The sequence below is a fragment of the Mesoplodon densirostris genome, chromosome 2 (assembly GCF_025265405.1).
Source record: "Mesoplodon densirostris isolate mMesDen1 chromosome 2, mMesDen1 primary haplotype, whole genome shotgun sequence".
NCBI lineage: Eukaryota > Metazoa > Chordata > Mammalia > Artiodactyla > Ziphiidae > Mesoplodon > Mesoplodon densirostris.
Window position 1 is genome coordinate 135,701,501 of NC_082662.1, and position 23,663 is coordinate 135,725,163.

The 23,663-nt window shown below is 46.0% G+C and overlaps 1 protein-coding gene across 2 annotated transcripts in view; it reads right to left on the minus strand.

Moving 5' to 3' along the window:
- Positions 1-405: 405 nt before the first annotated feature.
- KCNH1 (potassium voltage-gated channel subfamily H member 1) overlaps positions 406-23,663 on the minus strand; it is a 420,384-nt gene continuing 397,126 nt past the window's right edge. For both annotated transcript variants that reach the window (XM_060088399.1, XM_060088398.1), the window contains exon 11: positions 406-1,260. In XM_060088399.1, coding sequence (XP_059944382.1) covers positions 406-1,260 — 855 coding nt within the window. The remainder of the gene's footprint in view (positions 1,261-23,663) is intronic.

Here is a 23,663-nt window from a genome sequence, read left to right on the forward strand (position 1 = left end):
ATATCATGGCAGTAAAAAATTAAAAATGAAGGAAAATACCCTTTAGACGGCACGCCTCCTCTTCCAAAATTGTGCAAAGACAGTTCAGATGCAGCTGCCGTCTTGCAGGGTGGTGGCACACTCCTCTTCCCGGATCTTCCCCCCTCCTCTTCCAAAATTGTGCAAAGACAGTTCAGATGCAGCTGCTGTCTTGCAGGGTGGTGGCACACTCCTCTTCCCGGATCTTCCCCCAGATAGAGAAAAGGAGAGAGCGTGCCTAAGCGACTGGTCCCACTTGGATTTTCTGTCGGGAAGAGCCTAATTTGAAAGTTGTTGGTCATGTAGGTGTGTGTGGTAGAGGTGATATCTATAGGGCAGGAGGGTATAGGGTGTTTTGTCTTCGACTTGTTTTTTTCAGCAGACCTCTCAGCTCGCTCCAAAAATGTCCCTCTCTGATTCTGGGGACTGGGGCCTCGATATTTCAAACAGCTCCTGAGGAGACTGAGAGGATCTTCTGGAAGTTAATATCCTGAGTATCTCAGAGAGCTGGTTCTCAATGTTCGTCATTTTGGTGTTCAAGGCCTTGATGTCCTCCTTCAGCTCGTGTTTCACCTCCAGGACGGTGGCCTGCAGCGTCTGCTCAGGGATGGGGTAGAACGAATGCTTGACCTCGGCCAAGATGGGGCTCCGGTCCTGGGGGCTCCTGGCCTCGCCCACGCTGTCCAGACGCAGGTCGCTCTTGGTGATGCCGCTGTCACACGAGTCTGTCTTCTTGAGCGTGGCCTCGCCGCTCGCCTTGGTCCTCTCGGGGAGCGTCTCCATGGACTCGGCCTTGGACACCTTGCTCCAGTCCTCAGCTTTCCCGCAGGAGTCCTTGAAGCGGGCCCAGCCCCTGCGCTTGGCCCAGTCACCCCCGCCGGCCTTGGGGCCCAGGCACTCGGCCCCCGGCGGCGCCTGCAGCCTGGCGTGGTCCAGCCCCGTGGGTGCGGCGGCCGCGGGGAAGGCCACGGGCGTGGCAGGGCTCTCGCGGACGGTGACAACGCTGGCCTTCACCAGGCCGTGGTGGGTGTGCTCGGTGAGGATGCTGCCCTTTTCCACATCCAGGTCGTCCAGGTCCCGGCCACCCCTCTCCGCGGCCAGCCTGGCCTCCTTCTGCTGCCGGAACCTCTGGAAGAGCCGCCGGACAGGGTGGTCCGGCGGCAGGATCAGGGGGGCCTCGTTCTTCCGTTTCATGCGCTCTTCCTCCTCTCGTTTCACATCGCTGATCTTCCGGAACACGATCTGGAGGGAGACAGAATGACACGCCCTGTTAACCCAGCTGTGGCATCAGCAAAGCTCGGCCCCTCTGCCCATCACAGGCCTGGTGTCCAGCCCCAGCCCTAAGGGAGGGGGCTCACAGTCCAGTCACATCCCTGCAAGGCCTCCAGGTCCTTGCTCAGTGACTGCCATCCCTTTCCTTTTCTGACCCTCGTTCCCACCTCTCCAACAGCGAGGAATTGACTCCTGCTGTCATCCTCTTCAACAGAAACAAACCCCCAACCTTTCCATCTCTACAGGCCTAGAGGTTGGAGATGCCAAGTGGCCTCCTCCCAGGAGACTGGCCTGGCCTCTGAGCCTGGGTCCCCTTTAACCCGTTCTGGCCTGCAATTCAGTATCACCTGGTAAGCTTTCCAAAAATCATTTCTCTGACCCCACCTCAGACCTACTGCACTAAAAATCACCAGATGGGAAGCCCTTGAATCTGTAACTTAAAAGGCTCCCCCGGGGCTTCCCTGGTGGCGCAGTTGTTGAGAGTCCGCCTGCCGATGCAGGGGACACGGGTTCGTGCCCCGGTCCGGGAGGATCCCACATGCTGCGGAGCGGCTAGGCCTGTGAGCCATGGCCACTGAGCCTGTGCGTCCGGAGCCTGTGCTCCGCAACAGGGGAGAGGCCACAACAGTGAGAGGCCTGCGTACCGCAAAAAAAAAAAAAAAAAAAAAAAGGCTCCCCCGGTGATTCTGATGCACTGAAGTTCTACACCACAGTCCTGGGCAAGAAAGTTCAGCTGAGTTCCCAGGCAGGGTGACGGCTAAGACTGCCCTTGTCATCTGCAGATCTGGACCCTAAGTGAATGCAGTTGGCTGTGAAAAGTACATGCTGATCTCACATAGAAACCCGCCCTGTCATGAGGGAGCTTACGGGAGAAGAAAGTCCCGTGACCCTAATGTTACTTCATATATTTCTTACGACGACACTATAAGGTCACAGGGACACATATTGTTATCCCCATTTTAGAGGAGAGGAGATCAAGGCTCAGAGTAGCTAAATGTCACATAACAGATAGGTATCCTCTAAGACAAGCAGTTAAGCCCCAGACCCATTCAATGTCCAACAGGTTCTTCCTGACGATGACAGTGCTTCATGCAGTGGATGGACAGCCAGCCAACAATACTGTCACAAGTCTCTGGATCTCAGTGCAGCGTAAGCCACATATTACAGGGTTTCCCTTGGGCCGACATCCGATTATGGGAAAGCCCTGTAATTTCTGACTTACGTTGCATGTAGCAGGTACACTCAGGGGCATGTCTGACTCATCCCATACCTGAACTTGTAAGAAAGAAGCAACCTGAAATAGGTCATTTTTAAACTATAAATGCTGGTTTGGGGACCAGAGGGATTGAGATCCTTGAGAAGTAGGGGAGAGGTCTGTGGAAGGGAGAGGGGCAGCTTTTCCATCATCACAATCTGGACAGCCCTGTGTGGGCAGCCTCTGACCAGCCCAGAACCTGCCCCAAAGACTTGCTGCAGGACCCCCAGCTCTTGGGGAGGCACAGGTGTTGGCATGCCCAGAGCCTGGGCTTTGGGGTCAGACAGAATTAAGTCCTAGCTCTGCCAATGAGCTGTGTGATCTCAACAGGTATCTTAACTTCTGAGTCTCTGTTTCCTCCTTCAAAAGTGGGAAAAATCCCTCCTTTTCTGACTTGATGTAAAGCCAACAGAAGAGTACTTACGTGAAAGCACTGGCTAACTGTGAACGCTCAAAATGAATCCTCCTGTCCCCACCATTTCAAGGCCTCTGCTTTTTGTTTTTTAACTTGTAGACACATACAATATGTGACTAATTCTACCTCCTCCAGGAAGGCCCCGCCCCACCCCACCCGGGGCTCTTGGATGGCACCACTCATTAGTTTCTCAGATATGACCGACAACATGGTCATTTTATATAAAGTGCCAATAAATACAGAGGAACCCAACAAACACTGAATTGCGTACTTGATGCCAGTGATCAGTCAGCAGATCGTTGGCAGACTGGAGGCTCACCTGTCATGTGACTTCTCCATCAAAGCTTCTGTCACTGGATGACTTGACACTAACAGGTGGGTAGGACGGAGCAGCCACCCCTCTTGTCACCTGGCTAAATCTTCAAGTCACATTACTTGGGTCCCAGTGAGTGGCTTTCTGACCTCCACTGGACAGCATTTCTCCCAGCCCTGCCCTTATCCATCCTCTGCCCTGCCCAGGGTTATGTAATTTCATAACCCTGTCTCCCCAGGTCCTTTTCAGCCATACCCCATGTGCTCCTGTAGTCTGGATCCTGCAGATCCAAGCCATGGCACTCAGGAGAATCCCATCCACTCTGAAGAGGACCCTAATTGAAGGCATCATAGGGATGGAGGGTTGATGATAAGTAGAGTGATCAGGACCTTGTCTGTCTGTCCTCCCAGTGCTCTGAGTTGGCAGTCTTCCACCTCCATTCTCTGTTCCGGCAATGGACCATGATCACCAAGAGGAGTCCAAATCCTCCTCACACCAAGGCCCAACTCAAACAGCACCTCCTCCAGAAAGCCTTCTTTGATTCCATGGAGCTCTAAGTCATCCTCCCACCTCCCAACCCCAACGGCCCTTGCTGTGCTCACACCACTCTTCTGCCCTAATTACTATCTTGCATCCACTTGTAGTAGTGATGCCATCTGTTGCCTCCCCTACTCACATCCCTTCTTAGAGAAGGGAGGAGGGGCAAATGGGATAAGAAAGGAAGGTGGGACAGAGAGGAGGAATGAGAAAAAGAGGGAGGAAGGGAGAACATATGACAATGTAAATATACCCCGAAGAGATGATGGCATTTAGAGCCGTTTGCTCTGGTCCTGCCTGTATTCTGAAGGACATCTGATTCTTAGCAATATCCCCCTTTTTACTTGAGCTCGTTTGGTGGGGTTCTATTCCTTGCAAGCAACAAGTCCCAAACAAGATACCAGTTACTTACGTCCATACCTTAGCCCCTCTGAAGGCTCCCTGCAGGTCTAGCACTGTACTTTGCATGTCACATTGTGTCTTTTACTTTTTAAAACTTTATTACCTACCCTAAGAGCAGGGATTGTCTGTTTTGTTCACTATTTCAAGCACTTAGAAAGTACCTGACACCTAGGGGGTCCTCGATAAATATTTGTAGAATGGATGAATAAATGAATGGATGAAAAACAGATAAATATGTGCTAATGAATCAATGTTAGAATGTCTTAACCTGGAAAGATGAAATCACAGAGGTCATAATGTTATAAAAGGAAGGGATTGGCTCAGAACACACAGGGTCCTCTTAACAGCTCTCTCAACATCAAAGGTCAGGCGGCCCTTGAGACCGGAAATGAGATGTTTTAAGACTAAAGAAAAGGAAGTACTTCTCCAGATATTGAGGAGTCAACCCAAAATTTCTTATACCAAGAGGTTGTACGGTGAAGTATGCAGTATACCAGTAGGCTTACAAATGCTTAGTATGCATCCATGGCGGATTTTTGTGACAGGAAATGGTAGCTCCTTCTTGAGGGCATGGAAATACTGGGCTCTTCAACCAAATGCCTCATGGGGGTCAGAAACCTGGACCAGGGGCCAGGGGCCTGGCCTGGGCAGCATATTCAGATGTTGTGGCCCCATCATCAGTGGGGTCAGTTCAGCACTCACGGGCTGGGGCTCTCCTGGGGAGGGGACGTGGGTGTCTGGGTCTGTGCTGACTCTTCTGAAGCTTCTTGGCTTTTCCTAAAGGGTCATCTTGTGTGCCTGGGGTAGCCCCACCTGAACATCACTGGCTCATCCAATGGGCAAGTAAACTAGGGAACATCTTTCTGCCCTGCAGAAATGACTGAGCCTGCCTTTGAGAATCAATCAGCAAGTAAAATTAGCATTCCCCCAAGGGGACCAGAGCTGATGTGGTCTAACAGCTTTTCTAGTCTGAGGTCTAGGCCTCTGCTTACTAGCTTCAGCTGATATTTTGGAGAAGTTAGTCATGGAGTCTTCATCTCCAGAGGCAGCTGTGACCAGGCACTTGACCAAGTATTTTAGATCTAAGGACAACTGCTCTTGAATTTTTCTTTTATGTAAACTTGGATCTTCCTGTGGAAGACAATCCAGTGTCAATGGGAAGAGCCTGGACTAGGAGTTGGAAGATGGGAGTGCTCATTTCACCCCTGCTGGGCCCTGAGCAAGCTGCCTCTTCGCACCCACCCTCACCAGTGGGACAACCTCCTCCCTCAGCTCCCAGCAGAGTTGTGCCAGGTTTTCTTTCTTTCCATTTTCCTGTTGTGTATTGGGCTTCAATGTAAGATTTCATCCCAGGAAAGGATTCTGTGGCCTGAACTATCATTATGAAAACCACTGGATGAGATCATCTCTAAAGTCCCTTTGAGAATGAACAATTAATGATTTTAATAATACAGTACTTTGTGTTGTGTTTTATAGCATATTCCACATGCTCAAGTGCATCATCTCATTTAAGCTAAAGTTCCTGGGAGGTGTGCAAGGACTTCCTCCACAATCTGACAGTGGAGGAGACTGGGGTTTAGTTGGTAGGGTGGCCTGCTCAAGGTCACACAGCTAAGCAGAAGCAGAACTTCAGGGTATTGGCCAGTGCTCTTGCCTTGACATCACCTTTCTTCACATCAGCAGTCCGTAGACAGGGGCCACATCAACAGAGAGGTGCCAGGGTCTGTCTGGAGAGGTTATTACCAGGGACCCCAACTAATCACCCACTGGGGAGGCCCAGCCCTAGAGACAGGCTAACACTGGTCCAGGCACCACTGATGATGGGATAGGTCTGGATCCTCCCTAGCCAGACAGAGTCCTGCCAGCCCACAGGGGTGCCTGATGTGTTGGGCATGGGAGGCCCATGCTGAATGCTGAGCAGCTCATGACTGACTGTATATGGGGAGACAGAGAATGCCCCAGGGCAGAGGTGGCTGCTGTGCCTCACTCATCTATCTCCACATTCCTCTGAAGGCTCAGCAAGCAATGGCCTAGAGCCTGGGAGACCGTTAACAAACAGTTGTTGAGCTGAACTGAATTGACACCCGGCTCTTCAAACTGCAGGGCTTCCTGAGCAGTTATTTTCAAGTTTGTCTGAAAAAGTAATCCCACTGGAAGCTGAGGTGAGTCAGGACCATCAATTGCCTCTTTGGGGTTGCATTTAAGGAGGGCCCAGTCCCTCTTAAGCCCCCTTAAGACCAGACCAAGGGGAGGAGTCCCCTCAGGGTCACTGAGCAACAGGGTCCCTGCAGCACATGTAGGGGAAAGACAGCCCTGGGAGGGAAGTGGACCACCTAGAGTTCCGACAGCACAGAGAACGGGAGTCCAGTTGCTTAAAAGAGCTTAGATTGGGGAGTAAAAAGATTTATATAATGTCAATTCTCAGTGGTTTGCATAAATAGAGACTGACGTATGAATCACAGAAAACCATAGATAAACCAAAAGGGATTTATTTTGGTTTTAATTGAATTCAGACACATGGCCCAAATCTGAAACACACAGAGAAGAGTAGAAAGAACACAGGCTTAGAGTGGTCCCAACTCTGCTGCTGACTGGCTGCTGTATGACCTTGGGCAAGTCATGTCCTTGCTTGGCTGGGCCAGAACAACAGTTCTCAAATCTAGCTGCACTTCAGAACCACCTGGAGGAGGTGTTGTTATCTACTGAGGGAGAATTTCCCGTGGCAGGGTCAGAAACTGGCATTTGCAACAAGCTCCCAGGTGATTCTGACCTAGGCAGCCCAGGCCAGATCTGCTGACTAGGGACTCAGAACCCCAGGACTGATGACTGGTGAGATCACTGCCACTCTGCTGTCCTCCATGTGAGCACATGCTGAAGCATAAGGTGCTAAATGTGCCCAGAGTGGGGAGGGGGAGGGTGGAGTCACGTGGAACATGAACACAAGCTTTGGATCCCAGACAGACTTGGGATCATGGTCCCCAAGCCTCAGTTTCTTCCTCTGTAAAAGCAGATAAAGCTATTGATTTCATTGGGCTATCACGGGCATAAGGTTGGATTATAGAGTACCTGACATTTACTAGTTGCTGAGTAAATGTATTATGTATCATTCTTTGTGGGGATGACCCTTGAGATGATTCTAGAAGGATGAGCTGGAATTGGGAATAAAAGGTGAAAGATTTGGGCAAAGGTGCTCACACAGGGAAAAATACATGTAATGACACAAAGGCAGAAAGGCCACCCAACAGAGAAAAATGTCTTTGTGGTAGTAGTCCCAGTGGGAGGGGCTGATTTTGTTAAATTTTTGACTTTGTTAAATGTGTGCTATCTCATGACATCCTCATAGCAGCCCCAGCAGGTGGGGAAAGTCATTATCCTCATTTTTTAAATGAAGAAACCAAGCTTAGGGCCTCCCTGGTGGCGCAATTGGTTGAGAGTCCGCCTGCCGATGCAGGGGATACGGGTTCGTGCCCCGGTCTGGGAGGATCCCATATGCCGCGGAGCGGCTGGGCCCGTGAGCCATGGCCGCTGAGCCTGCGCGTCCGGAGCCTGCGCGTCCGGAGCCTGTGCTCCGCAACGGGGGAGGCCACAACAGTGAGAGGCCCGCATACCGCAAAAAAAAAAAAAAAAAAAAAGAAACCAAGCTTAGAAAGGGTAGGTGACCACCTAAGGATACTCAGACAGTGGAGCTAAGATTCAAACCTCAGCCATCTGAGCCCCCATCCATGCCCATGTTCTAAGCCATTCTGCTAGGAAAAGGCCTTGGTTTTAGGGAAAAGGGTGATTTTCTCTCACATATGTTGATAACCTCCATCCCTGCCCCACCACCTCTCTCCACTAGTTTCTCTTACTCCCAGTCCATCAGCAAGTTCTCTAAAGGATCCAGGGACAGAACTGTGAAGCAGAGAGATCGGGCCAAGGTGAGGGGAGAAGCCATGAAGCCGAGGCTCTCAGAGCTTTTAAGGAGAGGACTCACTAGGTACATTAGGACCTATTAGTGTGGTCCTTTAATTTATCAGGATGGGGGTGTGACTTAGCGTGAGAGTCAGGCTTTGATTGGTCAAGGCAAGAAAGAGGAGCTGTAAGACATATGAGCTGAGTGTTTTGGTTACTGGGAAGATCTTGCCTCCTTGCACAGTGGTGAGGTCACCAGTTACCCTCAGGGCACAGCACCGGATAGGAGGAACAGGAATGCAGAGGTCCCAGTGGACTTTATCCATGAAGAATCTAGAGGTTAGAGGTCCTCTGCTCTCAAGTGGCCTGGTCCAGTGGCTCTCAGAGTGCGGCTGACAGGCCAGCCCCTCCCACCACCATGCAACATCTGCACTTTCTTCTGGCATTAATCAAGAATGACCTTGTCCCTTAGGGACCATGACCATGATCCCTTAGTGACATCCCATGAGGACTGGCATCATCTCATTCACTCTTGTAAGGGCCCCCACTGAGAACGAGAGGATCAGCAAGGTCTTTTGTTGACAGACTGGCCTGTGTCTGAAAGACTCCTACAGATGCACCTGTTCCTGTCTTCAGGAAGATTCAAACCCAAGAGGAGTGAGGATCTCTTCTTCTCAACACCACCAAGTGAAGGAGATACATCCCTTGTTTGCTGCTCAGAGAAGAGATGGCACTGCTGTGTGGGAGCCACTGGCCTCTGGCCTTTCACTAGGGCCATATTTGCCACTCTCTTCCTTGCTTTGTGCTCCCTCAGTGTAGGAGACTGAATTACAGACACCAAAAGATATGTCCATCGAAACCTCAAAATGTGATGTTACTTGACATAAGGGTCTTTGCAGATGTAACAAGGTAAGAATCTTAAGGTGAGATCATTCTGCATCAGGGTTGGCCCTAAATCCAAAGATAAGTGTCCTTCTTAGAGACAGAAAAGAGAAGACACAAAACACAGAGCAAAAGGTCATGTGAAGATGGAGGTAGATGCTGGAGTTTTGTAGCTGCAAGCCAAGAAATGCCAAGGATTGCTGACAGCAACCAAAAGCTAGGAGAGAGGCATGGAACGATTCTTTCTCAGAGCCTCCAGAAGGAGCCAACCCTACAGACAACTTGGTTTCAGACTTCTGTCCTCCACAACTATGAGAGAATAAATTTCTGTTGCTTTAAGCCACCCAGATGGAGATAATTTGTAATGGCAGCCCTAGGACTCGGTTCCTTTACAGCTTCTTCTTCCTCCCATCCCCTAAGTGTGGTCCTCCCCCAAAGCCCCGCCCTTTGCTCTCTGTGCTCCATGAGGTCTTTCTGCTTCAATGCTCGCCTCACCTTCATGCAGCTAAGAGCCAACAGAGGTGCTGACAAGACTGGTACAGGTGCCCACCCTGCTGCGACCCTGAAGAAATTTCTTGATCTTTCTAAGCCTCAGTTGTCTTCTCAACACAAATTCCTACTTCCAACCTTGCTGCAGTGATGCAGTGAAGTGACACTTGTGAGAAACCTCTCCCTCCCTTCACATTCACAAAGTAATGTTGCTTTTCACTCCAGCCCCAGCTCTAAACCTGAATTTTCCCACACACGGTACAGCTATATCGATGTCTCGTAGACCTTTCAACCTCTCCCAGCCAAAGCAGTCTCTCTTCCCACCTGTCTTTCCTCAGTGTGAGCCAAGTCACCAATCAAGCAGGAAGAAATGGGGCCAAACGTGGAGCTGGTGACATGCCTCCCCCATCAGAGTTGCTCCAGTGCTAAGACAGGTAGACCAGCGTTCAGCCTCCAACACTCCCTCAACAACACCTCCCCCTGTCTAGGGAAGCACTAATCATGACCTTTGAAATCAGGTTAACACTATGCTGTCTCATGATTGCACAGGAGAACTTAAGAAAGTGGAACATGCACAGAACTAGGACAGATAATCCTAAAATTTATATGGAACCACAAAAGACCCAGAATTGTCAAAGCAATCCTGAGGAAAAAGAACAAAGCTGGAGGCATAGCCCTTCCAGACTTGAGACAATGCTACAAAGCTACAGTAATCGTGGTGTGGGTGCAAAAACAGACATATAGATCAACGGAACAGAATAGAGAGCCCAGAAACAAACCCACACACCTACAGTCAATTAATCTACAACAGAGGAGGCAAGAATATACAATGGAGAAAAGACAGGCTCTTCAGCAAGTGGTGTTGGGAAAGCTGGACAGCTACATGTAAATCAATAAAATTAGAATGTTCTCTAACACCATATAAAAACATAAACTCAAAATGGTTTAAAGACCTAAATATAAGACATGACATCATAAAACTCCTAGTGAGAACATAGACAAAACATTCTTGGGACATAAATTGTAGCAATATTTTCTTAGATAAGTCTCCCAAGGCAAAAGAAATAAGAGCAAAAATTAACAAATGGGACCTAATCAAACTTAAAACCTTTTCCCATTAAAGGAGACCATCAACGAAACACAAAAAGACAACCTACAGAATAGGAGAAAATATTTGCAAATGAGGTGACCGACAAGGGCTTAATATCCAAAGAATACAAACAGCTCATACAACTCATTATAATAATAAAAGAAAAAAAACCTTCAACCCATCAAAAAACGGGCAGAAGACCTAAACAGACATTTCTCCAAAGAGGACAGATGGCCAACAAGCACATGAAAAGATGCTCAACATCATTAATTATCAGAGAAGTGCAAATCAAAACCACAATGAGGTATCACCTCACACCTGTCAGAATGACTTCACCAAAAAGTCTCCAAGTTATAAATGCTGGAGAGGGTGTGCAGAAAAGGGAACCCTCCTACACTTTTGGTGGGAATGTAAATTGGTGCAGCCACTATGTAAAACAATATGGAGGTTCCTCAAAAAATTAAAAATAGAGCTACCATATGATCCAGCAATCCCACTCCTGGGCATATACCCTGAGAAAACCATAATTCAAAAAGATACATGCACCCCAGTGTTCATAGCAGCACTATTTACACTAGCCAAGACATGGAAACAACCCAAGTGCCCATCAACAGATGACTGGTTTAAGAAGATGCGGCATACACACACACACACACACACACACACACAATGGAATATTACTCCATTAAAAAGAATGAAATATTCCCATTTGCAGTAACATGGATGGATCTAGAGAATATCATACTAAGTGAAGTAAGTCAGACAGAGAAAGACGAATATTATATGATATCACTTACATGTGGAATCTAAAATATAATACAAATGAATCTATATACCAAATAGAAACAGACTCACAGACAGAAAACAAACTTACGGTTGGTTACTAAAGGGGAAAGACAGTGGGAGGGAGAAATTAGGAGTATGGGATTAACAGGTACAAACTATACATAAAATAGATAAGCAACAAGGATTTACTGTGTAGCACAGGGAACTAATTTCAATATCTTATAGTAACCTATAATGGAAAATTATATATTTATCTGAATCACTTTGCTGTGCACCTGAAACTAACACAATATTGTAAATCAACTATAATAATTTTAAAAAAGTGGAAGATGAACTGCAACTTGCAGAAATCGAACCCACCAAATACCTCCCTGTCAGAGGGTTCAGCTCATTGCCCTCCACCCCCTTCAACCTTATAGTCCTGCACAATCCTGCTTATCACGGCTTTGGAAAGTTGGGACCAGGTTTATCTCCACCCTAGGCATAGTCTTCTGAATATTCCTTTTGCCTTCCGGCCTGGAAAATAGGGAAAAGGGTCTGTCCTGAAAACAGCAGCAAGGGGAGCCCAGCGTCGGGAGAGACAGGCGAGCGCTGAAACTTGACATTTCATCACCACCTTACATCCGAGTCACTCTCCAGTGCTTCTCCTCCCTTCCTCAGCTGAGCCTTCAACACAAGTAGTGCCTAACACCAACCAGGCATTCAACAAAGGACCAGATATTGGGCTAAGCACTTTGTACACATCTGTGACTCACTCCTCACAGCCACCCGGTGAAGTGGATACGGAAGTCATTCACCCAGGCCGGTCTGCACCTGATGTATTCTGGATTACCTCTGCAGTTTGTACTTCTCACCACCAAAAGAGGACAATAATTAAGGAAAGATCCATCCACCTCCCACCCCCAACATCTTCTGGTTGGCGGTATTCTCTTCATTTTTTCTGGATTAGAGAATCAGATACAAAGCATATATTTGCATAGTTGTAATTCCACTGTTAAAAATTGTTGCTTTCTACCAAAATGGACCAAAAACTGAGAATTCTGAGAACTTGTATGTTACTGAAGAGTTGGCTCTGACATCACTGTCACTGTCCCTTGGGATCTGTGCCACCCTGTGGCATGTGACTGGGCTGCTGTGACGCTCATCATGTCAGCCAGCAGATCATACCATCCCACGCACAAAGCACTAGAGCAAATAATTCGATTCAAGCAATTGTCTAGTTTTGAAACATGATGGTTATAACAATTTCACTGGATTATTCTAGGGTTTGACTCTCCCAATAAATAATTTTCTGTTGCACTGTTAAAATTCCCATTTCTCATACTAGGATGCTGACTTTCAGAGCCATCAAATGCATGACCCCAAGTGGGGTGCCTTCCCACTGCTCCATCAAGGTGCAGCCACTCAGCTGCCAAGGAAACTTGCCGGTTCTGCCCTCCTTGAGAAAGTATCCACTACCGTCCCACTCACATCTGAACTCCAGACATTCATCACACCTGGGCTATACGGTGAAGTCTCCCACCCCCCTCACGGGGAGAGGTGAGAGGTGGTGTGGGAGAATCCCAGAGTGAGGACCAGTTCTCTCCCTGATGTGCACTCAGGTACATGTGCCTTCTCGAGAGCTCTGAGCAGAGCAGCCCTGAACGAAGTGATGGGACTCGTCTGGAGAGCTAGTCCCGTTTGCCCCTGTCCTTGGGGGGTGTTTCAGTGATGGGGATGTGGTGGGGGAGGAACTGGGAGCCCAGTTGGGAGGAATCTTGCATTCCCCACAGGGCCGTGCAGAAGCAAGAGCGCCTGGGTGGGGGTGGGGAGTAGGAAGAGTGGTCTGGAGACGGGCTCCCCGGAGGTGGAGGGCTCTTAATGATAAGGGAGAGGGTTACTGGCTCCCTGAGCTTTTCCTTTTGAGACCTAGTCCCCCTTCCCTGTGGAATATGGGGTGCATGTGTAAGAGGGGTGACTAGAGGGGGTCTGCTCCATCCTCACACTTGCATTCTCTGCCCGTGCAGCACTGCGTTACAGTGGGGTCTCTGCCCCAGTAGCTCCACTGCCTTTCTAGGCCAGGACAGAGGTCTCCCTATCCCTACTAAAGTGTGGGCACCATACCCCAGCTCTAGAGTCATGCCTGGTCCCACAATGACCACCGAGAGTTGGGGCTGCACTCAGGAGGGGTGCACAGGAGGGAGCAGCCTGGGCCACGTAGCAAGGTGAGCCCACCCAAGGGCTCAAGCAGCTTTCTCTGCAAACACCGTCAGAAGTAGAGGAGGCCAGAGCTTGAGTCTGCGTTCTGTTTTCTCACAGAATCCTCTTCCAGCACTGTATGTAGAGCCAGCTAACCATGTCTGAGTCATCCCCCAGCCACAACTAGCTGAGAAACTTTCCTCTCTGAGCCTTATTTTCCTCATTTGCAAGCTGAAGACGCTAATGCTTGCTTTGGCTCTCAGACAACGCTGGTGCAAGGTAGACTGCTGTACACACGAGCTACATCAGAGCTACATCTCAATTATTCCCCTGTAACCTCCCAGCAGGGGAGGCCATCTCCGAGCTTTGCCCCAGGGGCCACAAGAACCTTTCTCTTTGTGCAAAGCACAAAGGGCAGCAAGGTTTAAGAAATGACTTGGTAAGGGGGGTGGGGTGTTTGGACAATTGAAGGGAGGGAGACCAGGTAGAAAGCTGTGACTCTAGCTAACGACAGGTATGGAGGGACTGAACCAGGGAAGCAGAGGAAAGGCCAGATGAAATGAAACATGGCTTGCTTCTGGACAGGCATGCCAGGTCATGGTATAAGAGAAATGGACAGGGCCTCCCTGGTGGCGCAAGTGGTTGAGAGTCCGCCTGCCGATGCAGGGGATACGGGTTCGTGCCCCGGTCTGGGAGGATCCCATATGCCACGGAGCGGCTGGGCCCATGAGCCATGGCCGCTGAGCCTGCGCGTCCGGAGCCTGTGCTCCGCAATGGGGGAGGCCACAACAGTGAGAGGCCCGCATACCGCAAAAAAAAAAAAAAAAAAAAAAAAAGAGAAATGGACATGATCTGAAAACTCTGAATCTCAACCTGTGGCCTCACCTACACCAGGTTCCCAAGGGGCATTTGCAGCACTGTGGACATTTCCAAGAAACACACACTACCAATTCCTCTGTTGTCTCCCACCCTAGGAAGCTGGATGAAACCATCTGTAAGCCATGAGGCTACCTTTAGTCCTATCAGAGGCAGTTTTAGTAGCCTTCCTGTCCATGCCTCCACTCCCAGGTGCCCCCACTCACCCCACTGGCCTTTCAAGGGGAAGGGTCACAGTGGCCCCGTTCTCAGAAGAAATCATTAGAGTAGAAGAAAACTTGGGGAGACCAGTCCTAAATGGCATCTCTTAGAGACTGAAGAGCTTTTAACCTCTCCCAACTTCTCATCAAAAGCTCCATCCTTGAAGCACATGGCCCAACTGTGTAACTCAGAGCTCCTTCTTTGGCAATACCTTGTGGGAGGAAGCCTAGAGTCACCCACCTCCCCTGTCCCAGCAGTGGTTATCATCCGGGAAGAGGGCCAGAATCACCTGAGGACCTTATAAAGAATAGATGTATATGAGAAATGGATAAATTCTTAGACACGTACAATCTTCCAAGACTGAATCATGAAGAAATATAATCTGAATAGACCAATTATTAGTAAGGAGATTGAATCAGTAATTAAAAAAAAAAAAAACTCCCAACAAACAAAAGTCCAGGACCAGATGGCTTTACAGGTGAATTCTACAAACACTCAAAGAAGATTAAATACCTATCCTTCTCAAACTCTTCTGAAAAGTTTTACTAGGCCAGCATTATACTGATACCAAAACCAGAGAAGGACACCACACAAAAGGGAGATTACAGGCCAAAATCCCTGATGAACATAGGTGCAAAAATCCTGAACAAAATATTTGCAAACTGAATTCAACAACACATTGAAAGGATCAGACACCATGATCAAGTGGGATTTATTCTAGGGGTGCAAGGATGGTTCAGTATTCACAACAATCAACATGATACACCACATTAACAAAATGAAGAATAAAAATCATAGGCTTGTCTCAGTAGATGCAGAAAAAGAATTTGGAAAAATTCAATATCCATTTATGATAAAACTGAACCAAGTGGTTATACATGGAATGTACCTCAACATAATAAAGTCCATATATGACAAACCCACAGCTAACATCCTACTCAAATGTGAAAAGCTGGAAGCTTTTCTCTTAAGATTGGAAAGAAGACAAGGATGCCCATTTTTGCCATTTTTATTCAACATGGAATTGGAAGTCCTAGCCAGAGCAATTAATTAGGCAAGAAAAAGAAATAAAAGGCATCCAAATTGGAAAGGAAGAGGCAAAACTGTCACTATTTGTTTGTGGATAACATGATTTTATATATAGAAAACCCTAAAGAATCCACCAAAAATACTGTTAGACCTAATAAATGAATTCAGTTAAGTTTCAGGGTACAAAATCAACATATAAAAATCTGTCGGGCTTCCCTGGTGGTGCAGTGGTTGCGAGTCCGCCTGCTGATGCAGGGGAAACGGGTTTGTGCCCCGGTCTTGGAAGATCCCACATGCCGCGGAGCGGCTGGGCCCGTGAGCCATGGCTGCTGGGCCTGTGCGTCTGGGGCCTGTGCATCCAGAGCCTGTGCTCCGCAACGGGAGAGGCCACAACAGTGAGAGGCCCACATACCGCAAAAAAAAAAAAAAAAAAAACCTGTCACATTTTTATACACTAATAATGAACCATCATAAACTAAAATTAAGAAAACAATCTCATTTACAACTGTAAAAAAATAAAGTACCTAGGAATAAATTTAAGAAGGTGAAAGATCTGTACACTGAAAACTATAAGATATTAATGAAAGAAATTGAAGAAGACAAAAAAATGGAAAGATATACCATGCTCATGCATTGGAAGAAATAATATTGTAAAAATGCCCATATTACCCAAAGCAATCTACAGAATCAATGTAATCCCAAAATTCCAATGGCATTTTTCACAGAAATAGAACAAAAAGTCTTAAAATTTATATGGAACCACCGAAGATCCCAAATAACCAAAGCAATCTTGAGAAAGAACTATAATCTGGAAGCATCATGTTTCCAGACTCCAAACTATATTACAAAGCTACAGTAATCAAAACAGTATGGTATTAGCATAAAAAGAGACACACAGATCAATGGAACAGAATACAAAGCCCAGAAATAAACTCACACATATATGGCTAAATAATTTATGACAAAGGAGGCAAAAATGGAGAAGGATATCCTCTTCAATAACTGGTGTTGGGAAAATTGGACAGCTACCTGCAAAAGAATGAAACTGGACCACTATCTTACACCATACACAAAAATTAACTCAAAATGAATTAAAGACTTGAATGTAAGACCAGAAACCATAAAATTCCTAGAAGAAAATATAGGTGGTAATCTCCTTGACATCACACTTGGTGATATTTTTTTGAATCTGACTCCAAAGGCAATGGCCACAAAAGCAAAAATAAACAAATGGGACTACGTCAAACTAAAAAGCTTATGCACAGCAAAGGAAAAGATCAACAAAATAAAAAGGAAACCTACTGCATTGGAGAACATATTTGCAAATCATATATCTAAAAAGGAGTTAACACCCAAAACATATAAAGAACTCTTACAGCTCAATAACAACAAAGCAAACAATCCAATTAAAAAGTAGGCAGAGGACCTGAATAGACATTTTTCCAAAGAAGACATACAGATGGCCATCAGGCACATGAAAAGATCTTCAACATCACTAATCATCAGAGAAATGCAAATCAAAACCACAATGAGCTATCATCTCACACCTGTCAGAATGGCTATTATCAAAAGGACAAGAAATAACAAGTGTTAGCAATGATGTGGAGAAAAGGGAACCCTTGTGCTCTGTTGGTCGGAATGTAATTTAGTGCAGTCACTATGGAAATAATATGGAGGTTCCTCAAATATTTTTAAATAGAACTACCATATGACCTAGGAATTCCACTTCTGGATATTTAGCCAAAGAAAATGAAAAAACTTGTTTGAAAAGATATACGCACTTCCAATGTTTGTAGCAGCATTATTTACAATAGCCAAGACATGGAAGCAGACTAAGTGTCCATTGATGGATGAATGGATAAAGAAGGTGCAGGAGATACACACACACACACACACACACACACACACACACACACACACAATGGAATACTACTCAGCCATAAAAAAGAATGAAATATTGCCATTTTTGACAACATGGATGGACCTTGAGGGTATTATGCTAAATGAAATAAATCAGACAGAGGAAAACAAATACTTTATGAATTCACTTATATGTGGAAACTAAAAAACAAAACAAATGAAGAAACAAAATAAAACTCATAAATACAGAGAACAGATTGGTAGTTGCCAAGGGGAGGGTATTGGGGAGTGGGTGAAACAGGTTAAGGGGATCAAGAGATACAAATTTTTAGTTATAAAATAAATCAGTCATGGGGATATAATGTACAGCGTGGTGACTACAGTCAATAATACTGTCTTGCAAATATTAAAGTTGCTCTCATCACACACACCAAAAAAATTCTATAACTTTCTATGGTGACAGATGGTAACTAGACTTATAGTGGTGATCACTGCACAATGTTTACAAATGTCAAATTGTTATGTTGTACAGCTGAAACTAATGGAATGTTGTATGTCAATTATACTTTAATTTAAAAAATATGACAATTCTGGTGAATGCAATCTAGAGATTCAGTACAATCCCAATGGCATTGTTACACACATAAAATAATACATCCTAAAATTCATATATATTCTCAAGGGATTTTGAATAGACAAAACTATCTTGAAAAAGGAGAACAAAGTTGGATGTCTCACACTTCCTGATATAAAATCTACTACAGTGCTACAGTAATCAAAATAGAGTGGTACTGGCATAGGACAGATTTACAGAACAGTGAATGCAATAGAGAATCCAGAAATAAACCCTCGCCTATACAGTTAATTATTTTTGATAAGGGTTCCAGGGAAGGACAGTCTTTTCATCATATGATGCTGGGAGACCTGGATATCCATATGCAAAAGAACAAAGTTGGACCCTTTCCTTACACTGCATACCAAAATTAACTCACAGAGGATCAAAGATCTAAATGTAAGAGGTAAAACCATAAAACTGAATTTTATGTTGGAAGAAAACATATGGAGAAATGTTTGTAATATTGATTTGGCAATGATTTCTTATCTATGAAACTGAAAGCATATGGAATAGAAGAAAAATAGGTAGATTAGACTTCATGAAAATTAAATACTTCTGTGCATCAAAGGATACAATCAAGAGAGTGAAAAGACAACCCACAGAATGGGAGAAAATATCTGATAAGGATTTCATAACCAGAAATATATAAAGAACTCCTACGACTCAACAACAAAATACAAGCCATCCAACTAAAAAATAGGTAAATAACTTGAACAGACATTTATCAAAGAAAACATACAAATGGTCAAAAAGCACATGAAAAGATACTCAACAATACATGTCATAGGAAATGCAAATCAAAACCATAAATGAGATACTACTTCACACTCTTAAGGATGGTTTTTAATAAAAAAACAAAAACAGAAAATAACTAATTTGGACAGGGTGTGGAGACGTTGGAACTCTCATACATTGTTGGTGGCAATATAAAGTGCTGCAGCCTCTATGGAAAACCGTTTGGCAGTTCCTCAAAAAGCTAACACAGAATTACTATGTATTCCAGCAATTCCACTCCTAGATATATACCTAGAGGGATTGAAAGCAGGCACTTGAACAGATACTTGTACACCAGTGCTCAAAAGCAGTATTATTCACCATAGCCAAAGGGTGGAAACAACCCAAATGTCAATCAACAGATTAATGGATAAACAAAATGTGGTATATACATAAAATGGAATATTATTCAATCATTAAAAGGAATGAAGTTCTGACTCCTTCTAAAACATGGCTGAATCGTGAAGACATTATGCTAAGTGAAATTAGCCAGGTACAAAAAGACAGATATTATATGATTCCACTTATAAGATCCACTTATCTAGTATAAGCAAATTTATACAGACAAAAGTATATTAGATGCTATGAGAGTTTTGGGGAATGGGGAATGGGAGTTATTGCTTAACGGTTACTGAGTTTCTGTTTGTAATCATGAAAAAGTTTTGGAAATGGATGATGGTGATGGTCGCACAATCTTGTACATGTAAGTTAATGGCACTGAATTATATAGTTAAAAAATGAAATTAAAATGTCTATGCATCCCACCCCCTGCCCCAAACTTCACCTCTATTTGAGAACCAGTGACCTAAAAATAGACATATACTGGGAAATACAGCAAGACTGCCACGTAGGCATATATTTCACTCTTGTTTAGAGGTCATGCACGTGTACACAGACACACACACACACACACACACACACACACACTCAGAAGACAAGATGTCCCTGCTCAGTGCCTGTGCACCAGCTGCACACACGTAGCCCCTGACTCTCCTGACTACACCAGCCCTCTCTCCCTCTGTGCTTCCCTCCTGGACACCAGGCATCCCTATCCCCACTTCCCAGTCCCAAGTTCCATCTTGGACAGAGCCCTGAGATGCTGAATCTGAAGACAAAAATAACTCTGCCAGGGTGATTTATGTCTGTACTGTCTGAGCCCTCTGCCTGCAGGGCATGTGCGGGTGGGGAGAAGAGCCACGCCCCGTCTCCCAGGTAGGGAGGAGCTCTCAGGGGTCTGCAGCTGTAGGCACCCTAGAATGCATTTCATCCTAGGGATGGAATGGGGCCTGGATCATATAGCCCATTCCTCTGACACCAGAGAGGCCCCAGTGAATCACCCGTGGAGTTGGACCACCCCATCTGGCCCCTACCCCCGCCCCAGACCCTGTCAGGAGAGCAGCCGGGGCCCTCTGTGCTCAGCACTTCCTTTTTTAGACCTTTCCTTAATCCCTCGCGCTGGTTTTAAACCTCATGTTCTGTCTTACGGAGAAATGACACCCTCCCAAAACCTCATTCCACAAGGAAACGGCTCTGATCAGCCATTCAAAAAGTCTTCATGCAGTGCCCACTGAATATGATGGGCGAGGTGGCTGGTCCACATTTAAGGAAAGCAAAAAGAACCCTCCCCTCGGGAGCTGATGGTCCAATGCTTTCCTGGCCTGAGCTGATCTGAAGCAGCTGCATTTTACAGAAGGACCCACGGAGAATGAGAAAGAGTGGGAGGGAGGCCAGGCCAGGGGCTTCTCCTTAGAGTCCTGGAGATGGTTTAGACCCTGTGTGCCTTTATCCTACTTGCACCATCCAGAGCAGCGCACCTTTTTATGATGCTGACACTCTTTACAGGTCAGCGCTGCTCTGTTCCTGAGCCGTGGATTGGGCCACTCTCCTAATGAGAGGGGGCAACTAACAGTTCCTGAGAGCAGCTCTGGCCTTGCCACTGAGGGCTGAAGGCCTTTGCTTACCTCATCCAGCTTCATCATGATGAGATGCCCCCTGATCTGTTGCTCTGCAGAATGTGCTTTGATGAAGAACCTTTCCACACCTGAGAGCAAAGCTCTCAGTTCACAGATGTGGAGGGTGACTCAGAATGGCCACTGGCCATTCACTTGGGTTCTTGGTATTTAGGACATACTGTCCCCCGAAGCCTGGACTTCTTCTAACCTCCCATAACACCTATTTGCTTTTGGTACGTGAGAGTATTGATGTATTTACCTGTCTATATGTGTGCTTTGATTATATCCCATTGTCTCCACTCTCCCAGTTATAATACAAGTGTCCTTACCGAGACAAGCTCTGTTTTGTTCACTGTTGTGGTCCTAAAGCTAGAACAATGCCTGGCACACAGTAGGCATTCAAGGAATATTTGGTGACTGACTGACTGACTTGGGCAAATCACTGAACTTCTCTGGTCTTTGGTTTTGTCTTTCTAACTTGGGAATAAAACTCTTTACTATAATCTATATAGGATCACCAGGAGGGTGAAATTAGACAGTCCGCCCCAGGGTGTGTGTGTGTGTGTGTGTGTGTGTGTGTGTGTGTGTGTGTGTGTGTGTGTGTGTGTGTGTGTGTGTGTGTGTGTGTGTGTGTGTGTGTGTGTGTGTGTGTGTGTGTGTGTGTGTGTGTGTGTGTGTGTGTGTATTAGTTATTTACTTATTGTTGATCAGCACCAAATCCACCCTCCACACTCTGCTTGGAAATGCTTGCACTGAGAGCCAGCCAACCATGTTTGCCAGACTCCCTGCCAGCTGGCTTCCAGCTAGGTTCTACCAATGGCAGGCTCTGGCAGGAGTGAAAGGCAGGAGGAGAAGAGACTTCCTCCTTGCTTTCCGCTCCTATATTTATGGCACCAGCAGCAGTGGTTAGCTTCAGCCCCACCCTCCAGCAGCGTCCGTGGTGTTCCCTGCACAAGCTTTGCCATGCTTCCTCCAAGGCCCAGGCAGCAGCCCAGCTGTGTGCACATTACAGTCAGAGTACAATTCCATGGCTTTCCTCATGAACTGAGCATCCCCAAGCCAAGCTCTGCCTGCAGAGCTCTGGGGACACGCCCTGGGGTAACTCTTCCTCAGGTGTCCCAGCACCAAATGTGCAGCAATCTTCCTCAGAGGTCTGACACCAGCTGCATGGAGCACCCCTTCCAGAAACTGGGGCGCTCTTCTGGCCTTCCAGGGTTTAATAATGCCACTTTTTTCTGCCCCCATCCCTGGGAGGGGGTGCTGCTTCTTCTAATTATTAATCTCTGGGCATCCCCAACCTTTCCTTTTTGCTCTTTCACCAATTCCCTTATTTCAATCCTCTCTTAAAAAATTAGTATAGTGTCTATTCACAGTAGCAGGACATGGAAGCAACCTTATCAACAGAGGAATGAATAAAGAAGATGTGGTACATATATACAATGGAATATTACTCAGCCATAAAAAAAACAAAATAATGCCATTTGCAGCAACATGAATGGACCTAGAGATTCTCATACTGAGTGAAGTAAGTCAGACAGAGAAAGACAAATATCATGTGATATTGCTTGTATGTGGAACCTAAAAAAAGGCTACAAATGAACTTATCTACAAAAACTGAAACAGAGTTACAGATGTAGAAAATAAACTTATGGTTACTGGGGGGAAGGGGTGGGGGAGGGATAAATTGGGAGATTGGGATTGACACATACACACTACTATCTATAAAACAGATAACTAATAAGGACCTATTGTATACCACAGGGAACTCTACTCAATACTCCGTAATGGCCTCTAGGGGAAAAGAATCTAAGAAAGAGTGAATATATGTATTTGTATAACAGATTCACTTTGCTGTACACCTGAAACCAACACAACATTGTAAGTCAATTATTATACCCCAATAAAAATTTTTTAAAAATTAGTGTAGTTTCAAAAACAAGCAAACAACGCTTAACTATATGTTGCTTTCAAGAGATGCATTTTAAATACAATGATGTTACATAAAGATGAAAGGAAAAGGATGGAATGAGATACACTGTGTAAACAATAAAGAAAGCTGACTTGGCAATACTAATATCAGACAAAAAGATGTTAAAGCAAGCAGCAGTATTAAACGTAAATATTATATCCTCAGCAAAAAAGAAAAGAAAAAAATTAGTGTAGTTTCAATTTCTGTTTTCCTGATTGGACCATCACTGAGGGGGGAGACTTGAAGGAAGAAGGTTCCAGTGGAAACCTCACCACATATGAGAAGGAGAGGAACTTGAACCACCACATGGTGACCCACAGCCCCTGTTTTATTCACCACAGTCTGCCACTGGGGGCTGGAGCAGGGGCCCTGGCTAATGTCACCTTTGCTGGTGTCATTAGCACTTTAGTCTCTCTCTCTGGAGCCTGTGAGGGCTACAGTCAAGGCCTTGACTTTCTCCTTGTTCTCTTGGCTACAAGAACTGAGGGTCCCCTCCCTCCCTCCTCTGTGCTCGGTCTGTTCTCGTCATTTAAAGGGCCTGTTGTTTCTAAAGCTTCCAGAGAACAGTGTGCACAGAGGCCTGGGCAGGGAAGGCAGAGGCAGATTTTTACCCAAGTCTGTCTTAGAAATACTCCGTCTTTAGAGGAATCATCCACTGGCCAGCTGTGACCTTGGGTGAAGCAGTGTAATTCACAGCCGTCTACTGAGCCCAGCCCAATGCTAAGCCTTTACAAGCCTTATCTTAACTCTCAACCACAAGCCCACCAAGTTGGAACTATTATCACCCCTCTTTAAAAGGTGAGGGACTCAGGCTCAGAGAGGGTAAGTCCTCTGCTGACAGTCCACTCAATTAGTCTG